This window comes from Chlorocebus sabaeus, chromosome 21 (assembly GCF_047675955.1).
Source record: "Chlorocebus sabaeus isolate Y175 chromosome 21, mChlSab1.0.hap1, whole genome shotgun sequence".
Lineage (NCBI taxonomy): Eukaryota > Metazoa > Chordata > Mammalia > Primates > Cercopithecidae > Chlorocebus > Chlorocebus sabaeus.
The window spans coordinates 125,048,608-125,066,457 of record NC_132924.1 but is presented as its reverse complement, the minus strand read 5'-3'; the positions used below and the strand labels follow the sequence as shown (position 1 = coordinate 125,066,457).

General features: G+C 45.6%; 1 protein-coding gene across 12 annotated transcripts in view; it reads left to right on the top strand.

Moving 5' to 3' along the window:
- Nucleotides 1–552: 552 nt before the first annotated feature.
- The window catches only part of KMT2C (lysine methyltransferase 2C), a 290,786-nt gene continuing 273,488 nt past the window's right edge, over nucleotides 553–17,850 (top strand). For 11 of the 12 annotated variants that reach the window (XM_073009512.1, XM_073009515.1, XM_073009518.1 and 8 more), the window contains exon 1: nucleotides 1,088–1,492. In XM_073009512.1, coding sequence (XP_072865613.1) covers nucleotides 1,332–1,492 — 161 coding nt within the window. In that variant the 5' untranslated portion in view covers nucleotides 1,088–1,331. Of the gene's footprint in view, nucleotides 607–1,087; nucleotides 1,493–17,850 lie in introns of those variants that run through there. The other variant, XM_073009508.1, reaches the window with a different exon arrangement.

Sequence of the window (17,850 nt, the reverse complement as noted above, 5' to 3'; positions counted from 1 at the left end):
TTTCTCGAGCTGTCATCGTTCTTTTCGTATTACATCCTTATGAACCTTTTCTGGATTAAAAAAATGACGTTATAATAACGAAACTCTAACTGGCGTTGGATGAGAACGAAGTTGACTCCATTCCTTTTCCTCCCTGTAGTGTGGGCGCTACGAGGAAAGACCTCGGCGAGAACCAGCGAAGCCCGGGCTGCCCTTGCCGTGCGGGCGCACACTTGCTCCCCGCGCCGGGCTGCCCCGGGCGGCCGCTGCAGCCTCGGCGTACGTCCGCGGCTCCCTCCCGCCCTCGCCCGCAGTCCCCCGATCCCGATCCTGGATCTCTGGGTCCACAGCTTGGCTCCCTCCCGAGCCGGAGCCGGAGCCGGAGCCGGAGTCGCGGCTGGGCCTGGCCGCCGCGTCACAGGGGGAGGGAACCCGGGGGGAGGGGGAGGGGCGGTGAGGTCAGCGGCGGCGGCGCGTCCGCGGGCGGCGGGAGCGGCGCATGCGCGGAGCGAGGCCCGTGAGTGGCAGCGGCGGCGAGCGGGGGGCGGGCGAGGGGCCGAGAGTGGGGGAGCGGGCGGGGGCCGTCGAGGCGGCGGTGTGTGGGCGCGACGGCTGCGAGTTGGAGAGGTCTGTGGTGCGGGTCGCCCCGGGGGAGCCCCGGCGCGGGCCTCGCGCGACGGCCACGGTCGCGCGGCGTGTGTGTGGGGTCCACGCACACCCGCAAAACTTCCTCCTCCCCTGCTCCGGGAGAGCGAGCGAGCGTGTGTGAGAGAGCGAGTGTGAGGAGCGAGCCGCGGCCCGGCGCCCAGCACCGCCACTGGAGCAGCTGTCAAAACTTCGCCGCCGCCGCCCGGGCCTGACGGGCCTGACGCGCGGGGGAGGGGCGGCCGGCCGGGGGCGCGACCCCCTCGCCGCCCCCGCCGGGCCCCGCGGCCCGCCCTCCCCGCGCCGGGCCCCTTTCTCCTCCCGCCGCGGGCGGCCCGGGGGAGGGGCCGCGGGCGGAGACCCCGGGGGCCGGCGCCCCTCACGCCGCCCGCCCGCCCGGCTGCCCCGCCCGCCCGCACCCGCCGGCCCCGCCCGCCCCGCACCGCCCGCCCCGCCCGCCGCCCCCCGCCCGGCCCCTGCGCGCGGAGGTGCGCGCGCCCGCGCCGATGTGTGTGAGTGCGTGTCCTGCTCGCTCCATGTTGCCGCCTCTCCCGGTACCTGCTGCTGCTCCCGGGGCTGCGGGAAATGCGAGAGGCTGAGCCGGGGAGGAGGAACCCGAGCAGCAGCGGCGGCGGCGGCGGCCGCGGCGGCGGGAGGAGCCCCCCAGGAGGAGGACTGGGATCCATGTGTCTTTCCTGGTGACTAGGATGTCGTCGGAGGAGGACAAGAGCGTGGAGCAGCCGCAGCCGCCGCCACCACCCCCCGAGGAGCCTGGAGCCCCGGCCCCGAGCCCCGCAGCCGCAGACAAAAGACCTCGGGGCCGGCCTCGCAAAGATGGCGCTTCCCCTTTCCAGAGAGCCAGAAAGAAGTAAGTTGAGTGCGAGGGAGCCAGGCCGGGAGCCAGCGGCGGCGCCGGGCCGGAGCTGTCACCGGGCGCCCGCCCCGCGGCCTCCGCGCCCCGGCGCCCCCCCGGCGGGGTGGGGGCGGGGCGGGCCCGCGGGCGGCGGCGACGGCTCCCGGCCCCGGCCCCGCGCCCCTCGGTAGCCGCCCGCGCCCGGCCTCCCCCGCTCCGCGCCGCCCGCCCGGGCTCCCGCCGGCGCCGGGCTCCGCACACTTTACTTTTCAGTCGGGCCTTTTCGCTGGGTCTTCTCCGCGAGTCGTCTTTTGGAGAAATTTCTCGTAGCCGCGTCTTGGCCTAGCTGGATCATTGAGAAAACAAACCCGGAGCGCGCCCAGGTAGTCCCCGGACGGACTCCGGGCGAACCGCCGAGCCGTCGGCGCTCGGGAAACTCTCGGAGCTGTCAAAACGCCCGGACCGGGTGGTCTCGGGGCGCGGGCTGGGGGCGAGAAGAAAGCGGCCGGGCGAGTGCAGCTTTTGTTTGTCAGCGACTTGCTCCTGGAACTTTTCCTGGTCGCAAACCTGTGTTTTCTTCTTTTGATGATATATTAGGAAGCCATTTGACTTCTTCCTTCCCCCTCCCCCAACACCCAGAACCGCACGCCCGGGCTCCGAAAGCACAACTTCTGTGGGATCCCATAGCTTCGGGGAACGGCCTGCCCAAGTTTTGGAGACGTAGCCAGTGTCCCCTCGTAAGGCAGAATACCAAGAGCGCTTATTCGGAGACAGTGCAGATGTAAATGTGGCTTCTCTCGTAAGTCTTAGCTGTAAGGGGCTTGGGAATAGGTTCGCCTGCCTTTGAGCGTACAGTAGGGATCGACACCAGCTTATTAGAGGACCAGAAATGTCTTACAGAACGGTATTTGACGGCTTTGCCTGTAAATTAAGAAACCCGTTTTAGTGCCAGCGAACTGCTTGGCTTCTGTGGCTCTTGTGTGTGCCGTGGAAGAACTGTGACTGTCTCTCGAAGTTGTAGAATGGCGTGTGTGCTTACTCATTTCATGATATGATATTCTCATTGAACTGTCGGGACTGGAAGGGTGCGCTGAGACGTGAAGGAAGCCAGCACGTTCATGGATAGGCTGTTTCTTTGGTTCGGGTGCATTCATTTAGTAATAGTATTGTTGTTTGGTGATTTGTAGTAAAAATAGTAGCGTGAACTGAGGCATAGCAGAGCTGGGTTGTGGGAACCCATTAAGCTCTTGACTTGAATGTGCTCTTTTCTTGCCCGGGTGTCCTTTTACTATAAAATGATTCAGGGCCTTCAACTTGCCTCCATATTTTATTGCTAGCTCTTACCTAGCTGTGATAATCCTGAGAAGCGAGTACAGGATGTGTATACATTATTACGGTAGCTTCTTCGGGATACAGAGTTAGGGCTTATTTACTATGCCACTTGCGTTGTAATATAATGGCAAGTATAAAATACCCTTACTCTATATTAACTGAAATTTGGAGAAGGAAGTGGAGGTTTAAGTAATTTTTAGATGTCTAAGCCACTTTTGCATCCTTTAAAGCAACTCAGGACAAGCCATATTGGGGTTTTACCTTGATTGTCTCCCATTTCACTATTTGGAAAGCATTTCTTCATCTCTTACTGAACATTGATTTGCGATTATTGTTTTAAATTTGCATTTTAATTCTTACCCTAGAAAGAGTAGATCTATGTTGTCACACCCCACACCCCATACTCATGCACACGCGCACACTCACACGCACGCGCACACTCGCACACACACCCTACTTTTGAAATGAGCTCATTTGTATTAGTGCAGCTCCTGGGTGCACTGGACGATGAGGGTATTGCCACTTTATTATTTTAATTCTTAATCTCATATTATGAAGAAATAGGTAGCCTTTGGAGAAAATAAAAAATTTCTACTGAATGACAGTGTAACCTAACACTATGAAACATCAAAACTTTTGGAAATACGTAGAACAAATATAAGTCTTTAGAGAGCTTTTTCTTTTAGATTTGAAAACTAGTACTGCATTCTTTGTAGGAAAGTAAAGTCTACTGGTAAATTTGACAGGTCTAAACTTTTTAGAGCTTTTTTTTTTGAAATTGTGTCTTTTGAAGGGAATGGAATCTCCAGTTGTATTTAGAAACGTAAATGGAAACTAACAAATGAATTGGAAAGCAGAGAGAAGGTTTTTCAATTGTCTATCTCTATACTGTCTAAGAATCCATGCGGAAAAGACCCCGTAGTTGAGTAGTAAAGACTCTGAAAGTGAAACTTATGTGTAACCAGTGTAAATTAGGTTTGTAATGAGTGAAATTATGTGAAATTGCAAATAATTCACCTGAGAAATGAAAATTAATCTTCTTTGCTAAATACCATAGAGATGTTCATTAACTTAGTGAGTTATATTAAGTAGAGAAGATGTCCTTCCCCCCCCCCCCCCCCATGAACTCTTGCTCTGTAGCCCAGGCTGTAGTGCAGTGTTACGATCTAGGCTCACCACAACCTCCGCCTCCTGGATTCAAGTGATTCTCCTGCCTTAGCCTCCAGAGTAGCTGGGATTACAGGCAAGCGCCATTGCACCCGGCTAATTTTTTGTATTTTTAGTAGAGACAGGGTTTCATCATGTTGGCCAGGCTGGTCTTGAACCCACAACCTCAGGTAATCCACCCGGCTTGGCCTCCCAAAGTGCCAGGATTACAGGCGTGAGCCACCGCACCCGGCTGAGAAGATGCCTTTTGACACTAAAGTGGATTTGTGTATTTATCTTTGGCTTAAAAAAACATGCACCACCAATTACACTTTCCTCAAGTTTAAAATTTTAATAATTAGGTAAATAAATAAAGCATTTTCTTGTCTTACCGTGTTAGCTAGATTGTTTTTGTGTGTTTTATTGTGAATTAAAAGCATAGCTGTGTAGTTACTGCTTTTACATTAACTATAAATACTTTAAAATCAAGAAATTTGAACTGAAGCTATTAATCTTAGAGTTGGAAAGGTAAGTACATAGAGATTTCCTGTTGTACAAATGTCAGGTGGCACAGTGAAATTTACATTCATTTGAAAGTTCCCCTTAACTGTAAAGAATATCAAATTATTTGATAATTTGGAGTAGTTCATAATTTTTATCAGAGGCATAGGTCTTGACCATTAGCAAGCCTCTGTCAGAATATGCACATATTAAAGATCTGATTATTTTTGTGTTAATGTTAAAAAATTTTTCTGAATATTTTATTTTTTCCATCCTTACACCGTAAATTCACATTACCAAGTTGGGAAGCCAAAGAAACAGTCTGCTGTACTATGTTTCTTACCAGTTCATGAAAATTGATGTTAGAAATGGTGTGGGTGTGGGGGATAGGGGTGGGTGTACAGAAGCAGCAGGTGGTAGGGATAGGATTTCTGAAGCACTATCCTTGGCCCTTTTTGAGTAAACTGTTTATACCCTGAACCACTTTCTTTTCAGAGGGCAATTGCTATTATTAGAGAGCCACCTTAAGCATTATTATTGTAGAAAAATTAGACACAACCAGTGATTGCCATTACAAGGACCAGCAAAAATGGCTAGGTTGCTACTCCGTATTTGTAATACCCTTCCCCCAACAAAATTTCTCCTTTTCATAGCTGTGAATTTGAAATAAGTGATAGAAAACTGTACTGCATTACAATATATATCGTTTAATAAAACAAGTTTATAGTTGAGAGATAGCACTATTATTCATGCTTTTTGAGATAATGCAAATTTCTAATTTTTATGACAGCAATTCTTAATAATTTATTGTCCAAGAGATTTGGTAAAATTTTTGATAGCTATTGGTCTTTGGGACTCAGTAGGCACTGAAATGTTTTAATTCAGTTGAAAAGCTGGTTCAGGATTGCTACCCTCTCTTACCTGTTAGGAGGTTGTTCTTTAACCTGACCTGAAATTCCCATGAATAAGAACCTGGTTTTTTTTTGGACGAGTCTCACTCTGTCGCCCATGCTGGAGTGCAGTGGTGTGATCTCGGCTCACTGCAGCTTCCGCCTCCCAGGTTCAAGCGATTCTCCTGTCTCAGTCTCCTGAGTAGCTGGAGTAGCTGGGACTACAGGCGCATACCCCTATGTCTGGCTGATTTTTGTATTTTTAGTAGAGACGGGGTTTCACCATGTTAGCCAGGATGGTCTAAATCTATTGACCTTGTGCCTTGTGATCTGCCTGCCTCGGCCTCCCAAAGTGCTGGGATTACGGGCATGAGCCACCGCACCTGGCCCAGGGAATGTCTAATATTTGAGAAGATGTTGTTTTTAGTGTATTATACAAATTAATATAAAACGTACTGGTTACTACTATGTAAACTTGATAAACATGAATTTCCATGGAAATTTAAAAGTATCACAATTTGTTTTCCCGTTCTGAAACTTGCGATTTATTACATTTTCCTTTTATTTCAGTTAATTCCATAATGCCGGATTTGTTGTCAATTTCCCGAGTGACAAGCCACACTGCTTCCTGTCATTCATCTATTCCGCAAAACTGCAAAATTTCGCAGACCACAGTCAGGTTTCTCTGGGTAGATGGTGGTTGTTCAACTTTGTAAACTTAAGTCACTTTAAATTTATGATGGTGGGGCTTTGTGAAACTTCATTGACCTTCCAAGGTGAAAATTGGTCAGTTTTCAGTTATAAAGGACATTAAGGATGGGTCTGGTGGCTGATACATGTAATCCCAGCACTTTGGGGACACTGAGTCAGGCTCACTTGATCCTTATTTAAAAGGAGTTTGAGACCAGCCTGGGCAACAAAGTGAGGCCTTGTCTCTACAAAAAATCAGCTGGGTGTGGTGGTAGGTACCTGTAGTCCCAACTACTCTGGAGACTGAGCTGAGAGAGGATTGTGTGAGGCTTGGATGTTGAGGCTGCAGTGAACCGAGATTGCGCCGCTACATTCTAGTCAGGTGACAGAGCAAGACTCTCTAAATAAATAAATAGGAACGTTAGATGGTCTCTTTGCGCTCTTGCCTGGTGCGGACGTGTTAAGATACCCTCGCTAGGTTGTGATTTAGTTTTTAATCTGTGAGATGTTTGGGCCAAACAATTTTTAGCTGCCATGGAATAAACTTGCCAGTCAGTGTGTGAGTTTGTGTTTGCCTTTACTTTTTTTATTTGTATATTGTTCTGGTCCATTTTTATCTTTTAATTTCAGAAAGCTGATTAATCTCTTCCTTTTCTCTTTAAATATTTTCTTTATTATGTTTGTGTTACAGTGGTTATTTTGAGAACTTTTTGGCAGGATAAGTTGGAAAAGTTATGAAGTAGAATAGAGATTTTTTTTTTTTTGAGACGGAGTCTCTCTCTCTTGCCCAGGCTGGAGTGTGGTGGTGTGATCCTGGCACACTGCAGCCGCCACTCTCCAGGTTCAAGCGATTCTTCTGGCTCAGCCTCCTAAAAAGCTGGGATTACAGTTGCATGCCACTACAGCCAGCTAATTTTTGTGTTTTTATAGAGATGGGTTTTCACCATGTTGGCCAGGCTGGTCTCGAACTCCTGACCTCAGGTGATCTGCTCGCCTCGGCCTCCCAAAGTGCTGGGATTACAGACATGAGCCACCACACCCGGCTGAGATGATTTCTTTTTTTATTATGGCCATTGCCTATAGATGTATGCTGGTGGTTATCTGTAAAAATGTAATAGAAAGGTGGGGCGTGGTAGCTCACACCTGTAATCCTAGCACTTTCGGAGGCTGAGGCCAGTGGATCACAAGATCAGGAGTTCGAGACCAGCCTGGCCGATATGGTGAAACCCTGTCTCTACTAAAAATACAAAAATTAGCCGTGTGTGGTGTGGGCACCTGTAGTCCCAGTGACTCGGGAGGCTGAGGCGGGAGAATCGCTTGAACCCAGAAGGCGGAGGTTTCAGTGAGCTGAGATTGCGCTATTGCACACCAGCCTGGGTGACAGAGTGAGACCCTGTCTCAAAAAGAAAAAAGAAAAAGTAATAGACCAATCTTGAATTTATAACTGGGAGTGTGGATCCCTTTATTTGCAGAATTTGAAGGACTTAAGAGCACAAGTTAAGAGAAACAGAAATGACACAGCTCGTTTTGCACTTTGTAATATTCTAGAAAAAGCCTCATGTAAAAGGTAGGAAAATTGTTTCACTTTGTTTCTGCTGTTAATTTTGTGATGGCAGTAACTACATATGATCCACAAATGTAAAAATTGTTTAGCAAGTCTTAAGTTGTCTATACTTTTCTGTAACTTTTTAGGTCTTTCATTTGGTACATGTTATTTAAAGAGCTACAAAGTGCTAAGTATGTCCTGGGATGAACAGTCAACCCTGGAAGATTCATTGTGGCCTAGAGGGGTGCTCAAAGATTTGGAGGAAGTAGTATTTGAATTAGACCTTGAAGGATTGGTGGGATTTAGCTAAGTAGAATGACAAGAGAATAAATGTGTGAGGGAGCAATGTGAATGAAATTATTGAGGGAAGGAGGTGTAAAAGGTGGGGTGGCGTGTGACTGTCTGACTAGAACAGAGGCTGCGTGTAGTGGTGAGGCCAAGCTGTGATAGTTCTTGAATGCCAGACTCATGAGTTAGGGCTTTATCTGGTAGTCCAGGAGTTATAAACTGCTTACAGGGAGCAGCTAAGCAATTTAAATGAATAGTAGGCTGCTTCTAAGAATCTGAATGACAACTGACACTTTAGACCTTGGGTTGGGGAGAAAATGGGAAATAAAAACAGCCTTGGGGAAGTCTAGGAGTTCTTATGCTCTGCTTAAGGTGAAACTGATATAGAATTCTGGCCGATGGTTGCTATTTGAGATGCTGTTTCTAGATTTTTCAAGAGGGTGGATGGAAACTTGGATTTTTATGATTTTTTTTTTTTTTCTTTTTTGAGGTGGAGTTTTACTCTTGTTGCCCAGGTTAGAGGGCAATCGTGCGATCTCGGCTCACTGCAACCTCTTCCTCCTGGGTACGAGCAATTCTCCTTCCTCAGCCTCCCGAGTAGCTGGGATTACAGGCGCCCACCACCATGCCCGGCTAGTTTTTTTTTTTGTAGTTTTAGTAGAGACAAGGTTTCACCATGTTGGCCAGGCTGGTCTCGAACTCCTGACCTCAGGTGATCCACCCGCCTTGGCCTCCCGAAGTGCTGGGATTACAGGTGTGAGCCACTGTGCCCAGTCCTTTTTATGATTTTTAAACTTGGATTTTAGATGTTTTTCATTAATTAGAATCTAAAACAGTATTTGTGACTACACTTTGTAGACTAGGTTTAATCCATGGACCACCAGGGGACTACAGGTCTCAATCTCTGCTTTATGCCCGATTATTTTATTTTTTAAATGAAAGTTTTCAAAGTAGGTATTTACAGTATTCTTGAGGATAGGAACCTTACTAAATTGCTTTGTATTCTGTTGAGCATTTTATGCATTTGAATGTAGGCACTCAAGTACTTGGTGATTTAATGATGACTATTATTAAAAAAAACACTCTGGTAATAATATGGAGGCAGGAGTTACCTGGAGGCAGAGATAATAGGCTGTTACAATAGTAGTATGAGTGATCAAGCCAAAGCGTAGAATGTTGGTAGTGTGAATGGGGAGGAAGATCCCAGTCCCTGCAAAGGAGGAATTCGGAAGTTTCTGGCATAGATGTTGTAGCAGGCATCCAGATCGATTGGATGCCTGCTAAGCATTTGTGGAAGTAGGACTGGAGTTGAGTAATCGATTAGGGTAAGTATTTAAAGATGTTACTTAACATGTAGTCACTGAGAATATGGGGTATGGGAAATAGTAAAGGATTAGGATGCTTTATTGCCCTTAGAAGATGGGGGACCAATTATACCAAGAAAAACAAGAAAGGAAATCAGAATATATTCTCATTACAAGTGGACAACATATACATACAGAGATGCTCATGGCAGCAGTATTAGTAGTAGAGAAAAGCTGGCAACAAGAAAGTACCCATTAATGGACTACCATGCAGTTTTAAATCAAGACAGAGAGAGAGATCTGTGGACCCTGAAGTGGGAGAATGTCTATGATATATTGTTGAATTAGAGAAAAACCTTTCCAAAAGTTTAAGGCAGTAAGTTTAGTAGTAACTTTATTTTGTGAAAAGCACGTAAACCCGAACTGTGCATGTATTTTGTGCATATAAAAATACTGGGAAGGATACATAATATTAATACTCTGGGGGCCTGGCGCGGTGGCTCACGCCTGTAAGCCCAACACTTTGGGAGGTCAAGGAGGGTGAGTCACGAGGTCAGGAGTTCAAGACCAGCCTGGCCAAGATGGTGAAACCCGATGTCTACTAAAACTACAAAAATTAGCCGGTCATGGTGGCAGGTGCCTGTAATCCCAGCCACTCGGGAGGCTGAGGCAGGAGAATTGCTTGAACCTGGGCGGCAGCGTTTGCAGTGAGCTGAAATTGTGCTGTTGCACTCCAGCCTGGGCGACAGAGTGAGACTCTGTCTCAAAAAAAAAAAACCAAAAAACTCTGGGGAGTATATTCTTTCAATATACATCTATGCATTAAAAAAAAAAAGCCTCGGGAGGCTGAGGCAGGAGAATGGTGTAAGCCCGGGAGGTGGAGCTTGCAGTGAGCTGAGATCCGGCCACTGCACTCCAGCCTGGGTGAAAGAGCGAGACTCTGTCTCAAAAAATAATTAATTAAATAAATAAAATAAAATAAAAAATAAAAAAACCTAATAGTTCAAAAAAAGTAAATCATTTGACAAATGAGAAAACCAAATTCTGGGGACATAACTGATTATAGAGCTAAGACCTTCTGGATTCAAGTCTAGGTTGTACTACATATTAGCTGTTTGACCTTGGGCAAGTTATTTAAATTTTTTGTGCCATGGTTGCCTCACCTGTAGAGAGGACATCATAATACACCTAATTTAGGATTGTGAATTTATATATGTGTAGAATTTAGAACAGTTTCTGGCATAGACTAAGTCCCATTAAGAGGTGCTATTGTAAGGATTTAACTACTGTTGTTACTATCATTGCCAGTAATCATCAATCATCAACCAGTTGCCTATTATCAATTATTTAGAGACAGAAGTGATTATAAACCAAATTCACTCTAAAAGTGCCCTGATATAAGGCTGGGTATGTTGGCTCACACCTGTAATCCCAGTGCTTTGGGAAGCAAAGGTGGGAGGATTGCTTAAGTCTAGGAGTTTGAGACCAGCCTGGGCAACGTAGTGAGACCCCCCCCATCTCTACAAAAAATTAAAAATAGCTGGATGCGGTGGTATGTACTTCTAGTTCCAGTTACTTGGGAGGCTGAGATGGGAGGATTGCTTGAGCCCAGGAGTTGGAGGCTACAGTGAGCCGTGATCATGCCACTGCACTCCAGCCTGGGTGACAGAGCAAGACCCTATCTCCAAAAAAAAAAAAAAAAAAACTATGACTTAAAATAATGCAGTTGTTATTGGAGGCGGGGATAGTGGGGTGGCAAAGATTTTTTTTGTGTGCCGATGTCCCCAGTAAAGAGAAAAAGAAGAAACATTTTTAAAAAGCTAGGTCAACAGAAATCTCTATGTAGTGTTTTTCATTATGAGCAATACACGAAAAACAACCAAAGCAATTCCCTAGGAGTTGTATATGTAGTAATATTATTCCAATTTTTTTTTTTTTTTTTGAGACAGTCTGGCTCTGTTGCCCAGGCTGGAGTGCAGTGGCATGATCTCGGCTCACTGCAAGCTCCGCCTCCCGGGTTCACGCCATTTTCCTGCCTTAGCCTCCCAAGTAGTGGGACCACAGGCGCCCGCCACCACGCCCGGCTAATTTTTTGTATTTTTAGTAGAGATGGGGTTTCACCATGTTAGCCAGGATGGTCTCGATCTCCTGACCTCATGATCCACCTGCTTTGGCCTCCCAAAGTGCTGGGATTACAGGCATGAGCCACTGTGCCCGGCCCCCAAATTTTTTATTGCTCAAACCTTTAAATGTTGTTAGAGTAGATTTTTACATGTTATAACTCTGCTGGCTAGGGTTTTATTAGTAGGCCTACCTCAGTGAGACTTACTTTAGGTGGTTTTAAAATGATTTCTTACATCTTTTATTTTGGTCACTTTAAATCTTTACACCTTATTGTAATCGATTTACATTAGAAGCAGCATACTTGATGGTCTCAGTGAAGTCTGTGTGGTTTTGTTCTTTTAGTGGAGCCTAGCAAAAAAAGAATTTCCTTGATTTCCTGATCTTTGGGATTCTAATCATATGTACCACATTTGGAATAAGCACATAGTTGAATATAAAATGACAAAATGAAACATAACCATATTTTTTACTTTAAAGTTCTCATCATTGGATTGTTCTACCATAGTTGAAGTGTTAAGTTTTTGTTTTGTTTTTGAGATAGAATTTTGCTCTTGTCGCCCAGTCTGAAGTGCAGTGGCACGATCTCAGCTTACTGCCCTCTCAGCCTCCTGGGTTCAAGCGATTCTCCTTCCTCAGCCTCCCGAGTAGCTAAGATTACAGGCACCCCGCCACCATGTCCAGCTAATTTTTGTATTTTTAATAGAAATGGGGTTTCACCATGTTGGCCAGGCTGGTCTCGAACTCCTGACCTCAGGTGATGCACCCGCCTTGGTCTTCCAAAGTGCAGGGATTACAGGTGTGAGCCACTGTGCCTGGCCCTAAGTTTTTCTTACATTAGACTTTCACCCTACAGAGTTGTAGAATATTAAAACTATTAATAGATGAGAATTCAAGAAGATTGAATCTAACCCCTCATTTTATAGATAACTGAGCCCCAGAGAGATTATGGAATGCTAGAAGTCATATATTAAGGTGTTACTTTTACAGTAGACAAAAGGAGGAGATGGTAGTCTACTGTATTGGTGACCCATAGTGAACCATGCCTGCTGGTATTCATGCTATTGTATAGTCACCTCCCTTTGTATCTTGCCTAGCCTTGTGACTCACTTTAATCAGTAGAACATAGCAAAAATGACACTCTGCTATTTTTGGGTACAAGCCTTGAGCATGTCAGGCAGCTTCTACTTTTGTACTCTTGGGAACTCTGAGTTGCTGCCATGCAAGAAGCCGTCATACCTTGCTGGAGAGTTGATGTCTTGCTGGAGAGGAAGAGATTCCAAGACTATGTGGAAAGAAGGAGGCCTAACTATCCAGTGTCTTTGCTGCCTTCAGCTCTTAGTTGACTTGCCTGTTGAATATAGACACACAAGTGATTAGTAACATTAGCGAAGGGGCCGGCATGGTGGCTTATTACTGCGCAGTCCCAGCACTCTAGGAGGCCAAGGCAGGTGGAACACCTGAGCCCAGGAGTTCAAGACCAGCCTGGGCAATATAGCAAAACACTGTCTCTACAAAAAATACAGAAATTAGCTTGGTGTGGTGGCATGTCCCTGTAGTCCTAGCTACTCAGGAGACTGAGGTGGGAGGATTGGTCGAGCCCAGGTGGTCGAGGCTGCAGTGAGCCATTATCGTGCCACTGCACTCCAGCCTGGGCGACAGAGCGAAGCCTCATTTCTCTCTCTCACATACACACAAAAGATTAACAGGAACCACCTAGCTAAGCTCAGCCCAGTTTACAAAATCATAAATAAGTAAAATGCGGGTTGTTTTAATCTGTTTTGCTGGAAGCAGATGGTTTTCTGAATTAAGGGACTCTAAGAACAAAGAGTATTTGGAGCTGGGTGTGGTAGCACATGCCTATAGTCCCAGCTACTCAGGAGGTTGAGGTGGGAGGATCATTTGAGCAGAGGACTTGGAGGCTGCAGTGAGCTATGATCCTGCCACTGCACCCCAACCAGCCTGGGTGACAGAACAAGACCCGGTCTCAGGAAAAAAAAAAAAGTATTCGGGATACAAGTGATAAAAATCTTTATTTTCTGACCTCTTTTACTGAAGTAGTTAAATGAAGTTGCTCCTTAACCTTGCCCTTTATTTTTCTAAAGTACTTTGAAATAGAGATAGGTTTTTATTTTTTATTTTTTTTGAGACAGAGTTTCGCACTTGTTGCCCAGGCTGGAATGCAATGGTGCGATCTCGGCTCACTGCATCCTCTGCCTTCTGGGTTCAAGAGATTCTCCTGCCTCAGCCTCCCTAGTAGCTGGGATTACAGGCATGTGCCAACACGCCTAGCTAATTTTGCATTTTTTAGTAGAGACAAGGTTTCTCCATGTTGGTCAGGCTGGTCCCGAACTCCCGACCTCAGGTGATTCGTGCACCTTGGCCTCGCAAAGTGCTGGGATTACAGGCATGAGCCACCGCTCCCGGCCGATAGATTTTTATTATTGAGGAGTTTAAATAGTCTTTAAAAATGAAATGTCACAGTGTAGATTGGGCTATAGTTAGATCATACAAAATAGAAAGATAAAAGAATTACAAATAACCCTAAAAAGGATATAATTTTACCTTTTTTTTTGACTTGTGCGGAGATCTTTATATATTTGCGCATCCTGGACTCTTGACAGAAGAACTGATTTCTATTTCTGAGCCAATTCTTGACAGCTGGGTATGTCAGTAAGGACTAGGTTCGTCTTTATGTGATTGAAAACCCTGTAATAATAATGACTTGAACAGGAGTGTTTATTTCTGTTTCACTTCCAAGTCTGGAGTGTAGGTATTGAGGCTGGTATTGTCCCTCTGCACTGCAAGGTCATCAGGGGCGTCTCCCTCTATCTCACTTCTCAGACATTTCTAGGGTGTGGCCTTTGCCCTAAGATTCCTTGATGGCTACTAAAGTCCCAGTTACATTATATGCATGTCCCATGAAGCAAAATAGAGAAAGGAGTCCAAGGGCACACAGCTTCGTCCTTTGAAGAAGTATCGTATGTTTTCACTTATGTATAATTGGCTAGAACTATCACAGAGTTCACATGGCCACCTGTAGCTGCAAAGGAGTCTGGGAAAGTAGTTTTTTTGTTTGTTTGTTTTTGTTTTTGTTTTTTTGAGACAGAGTCTCGCTCTGTCATGCAGGCTGGAGTGCCGTGGCGCGATCTCGGCTCACTACAACATCCACCTGCCAGATTCAAGCAATTCTCCTGCCTCAGCCTCCCAAGTATCTGGGATGACAGGCATGCATCACCACGCCTGGCTAATTTTTGTATATTTAGTAGAGACAGGGTTTCACCATGTTGGTCAGGCTGGTACGAACTCCTGACCTCTGGTAATCCACCCGCCTTGGCCTCCCAACATTTTGGAATTACAGGCGTGAGCCACCACATCTGGCTGGAAATGTAGTTTTTTTTTTTTTCTTTTCTTTTTTTTTAGACGGAGTCTTGCTCTGTCACCCAGGCTGGAGTGTTGTGGCGTGATCTCGGCTCACCGCAAGCTCTGCCTCCCAGGTTCGCGCCATTCTCCTGCCTCAGCCTCCCAAGTAGCTGGGATTACAGGGGGCTGCCACCACGCCCAGCTAATTTTTGTATTTTTATTAGAGACAGGGTTTCACCGTGTTAGCCAGGTCTTGATCTCCTGACCTCGTGATCTGCCCGCCTCGGCCTCCCAAAGTGCTGGGATTACAGGCGTGAGCCACTGCGTCTAGTGGGGAATGTAGTTTTTTTTAGATGAGTACCTTGCTACCTAGAATAGGTTCAAAGTCTGGTTACTGATGGTGGGAATAAATATTACAGAAGTAGCCAGTAAATAGTCCTTACCACTTTGAGCAATTGGTTTATCACACTATAGGCCTAATTTTCTCATGTGTGAGACTCATGATACTGAAGTTCTTGCGATGGCAGGTAATTTCATATTGAGGCCCAGTTGATTGGTAGTGACTGCTTTCAACAATGTTTTATTGATCCTGAGCCTCTAGGGTTTTCTTTCTTTCTTTCTTTCTTTTTTTTTTTTGAGACAGAATCTTGCTCTAAAATTGGCTGGAGTGCAGTGACGCGATCTAGGTTCTCTGCAACCTCCGCGTCCCAGGTTCAAGCGATTCTCGTGCCTCTGCCTCCCTAGTAGCTGTGATTACAGGCATCTGCCACCACGCCTGGCTAATTTTTGCATTTTTTTTCTAGTAGAGATGGGGTTTCGATGTGTTGGCCAGGCTGGTCTTGAAATACTGACCTCAGGTGATCCACTTGCCTTGTCCTCTCAAAGTGCTGTGATTACAGGCGTGAGCCACTGTGCCCAGCCCTAAGCCCCCAGTTTTTGACCTCAGCATGGTGAGGAAGTAGTAGAAGTATTTATTTTGGGTGAAGAGGAGAGTAAAATCATGCTGCCATTTATATGCTAATGCTGTGATTTTTTAAAATGTGGTTACTTCAACTTTTGTAATCTTTTCATTGAAAACATTTGTTTATTCTGCTAACCTTTGACTATTCTCTTTAAGAATGTCCGACTTTCATTCCATATTTTAAAGTTTTCTAGTAAACCTGAGTTCCCACTTCTTTTTTTTCCTTCCAGCTTTTATTTTAGGTTCAGGGGTTACATGCACAGATTTGTTGACATGGGCACATTGTGTGTCGCTGAGGCTTAGTGCACAAATGATTTTGTCACTCAGATAGTGAGCAGAGTACCCAATAGGTGGTTTTTGGATCCTCACCTTCCTCCCAGCCTCCACCCTCGAGTAAGCCCTGGTGTCTCTTGGTCTCCTTTGTGTCCACCTGTACTTAGTGTTTAGCTCCCACTTGGAAGTCAGAACACACAGTATTTGGTTTTCTGTTAATTAATTCGCTTACAAATAATGGCCTCCAGCTGCATCCATGCTGTGCAAAGGATAATTTCATTCTTTTTTTATGGCTGCACAGTATTCTGTCTTGTATATGTACCGTGTTTTCTTTATCCAGTCCACTGTTGATGGGCATTTAGGTTGATTCCATGTCTTTGCTATTGTGCAAAGTCCTGTGATGAACATATGTGTATGTGTGTCTTTATGGTAGAACAATTTCTATTAATTTGGGTATATACCCAGTAATGGGATTCCTGGATTGAATGGTAGTTCTCAGTTCTTTGAGAAAATCCCCAAAGTGCTTTTGACAGTGGCTGAACTAATTAACATTCCCACTAGCAGTGTATAAGCCTTCCCTTTTCTCTACAACTTTGCTAACATGTTTTTTTCCTTGACTTTTTAATCATAGCCATTCTGACTTGTGAGATGGTATTTCATTGTGGTTTTGATTTGCATTTCTCTAATGATAAGTGATGTTGAGCATTTTTTCATAGGCGTGTTGGCCACATGTATGTCTTCTTTTGAGAAGTGTCTGTTCATGCCCTTTGCCCATTTTTTAAATGGGGTTGTTTTTTGCTTGTTGGTTTAAGTTCCTTATAGATTCTGTATATTAGGCCTGTTTTTAAAATTTATTTTTATTTATTTTTTATTTTTTTTAGATGGAGTCTCACTCTTTCGCCAGGCTGGAGTGCAGTGGTGCGATCTCGGCTCACTGCAACCTCTGCCTCCCGGGTTCAAGTGATTCTTCTGCCTCAGCCTCCCGAGTAGCTGGGACAACAGGCGTGCACCACCGCACTCAGCTAATTTTTGTATTTTTAGTAGAGATGGTGGGTCACCCATGTTGGCCAGGATGGTCTTGATCTCCTGATCTTGTGATCTGCCTGCCTTGGCCTCCCAAAGTGCTGGGATTACAAGTGTGAGCCACTGCCCCAGGTCAGGCCTTTGTTGAATGCATAGTTTGCAGATATTTTCCCCCGTTTACTTAGGTTATCTGTTTACTCTGTTGATAATTTCTTTTGCTGTGCAAAAGTTCCCACTTTGTGCAGAACATTCTAAACACTGGAGATAGGGATGATGTAGAGAAATACTAAACTGCTGTAATCCCAGCACTTTGGGAGGCCGAGACGGGCGGATCACGAGGTCAGGAGATCGAGACCATCCTGGCTAACATGGTGAAACCCCGTCTCTACTGAAAAATACAAAAAACTAGCTGGGCGAGGTGGCAGGCGCCTGTAGTCCCAGCTACTCGGGAGGCTGAGGCAGGAGAATGGCATAAACCCGGGAGGCGGGGCTTGCAGTGAGCTGAGATCCGGCCACTGCACTCCAGCCCGGGCGACAGAGCAAGACTCCGTCTCAAAAAAAAAAAAAAAAAAAGAAATACTAAACTGCTTTAATGTGTATATCAGAATATATAGACTATGTTGTGGTGACAAAGAATCCCAATTCTTAGTGGCATCAGTCAACAAAGGTTCATTTCTTGCTCATGTTATGTGTTCATCACAGATCCGCGTGGGTGTTAGATTATAGGTGACTTAAAATCTCTTCCTTTCAAAGTGCATTCCTAAAGCATGGTTTATTCTTAGTCAGATTTGCTTTTCCTATTTGTTCTCTGTTAATCGCCCAAGGAGGATGTTAGGTGAAATCAAATACTGAGAATCTGCTATGTGTTACACACTGGAGAGACCAAAACAAGGCAAGATCCCTATCCTCAATTTCTAATAACTCATTGCACACTG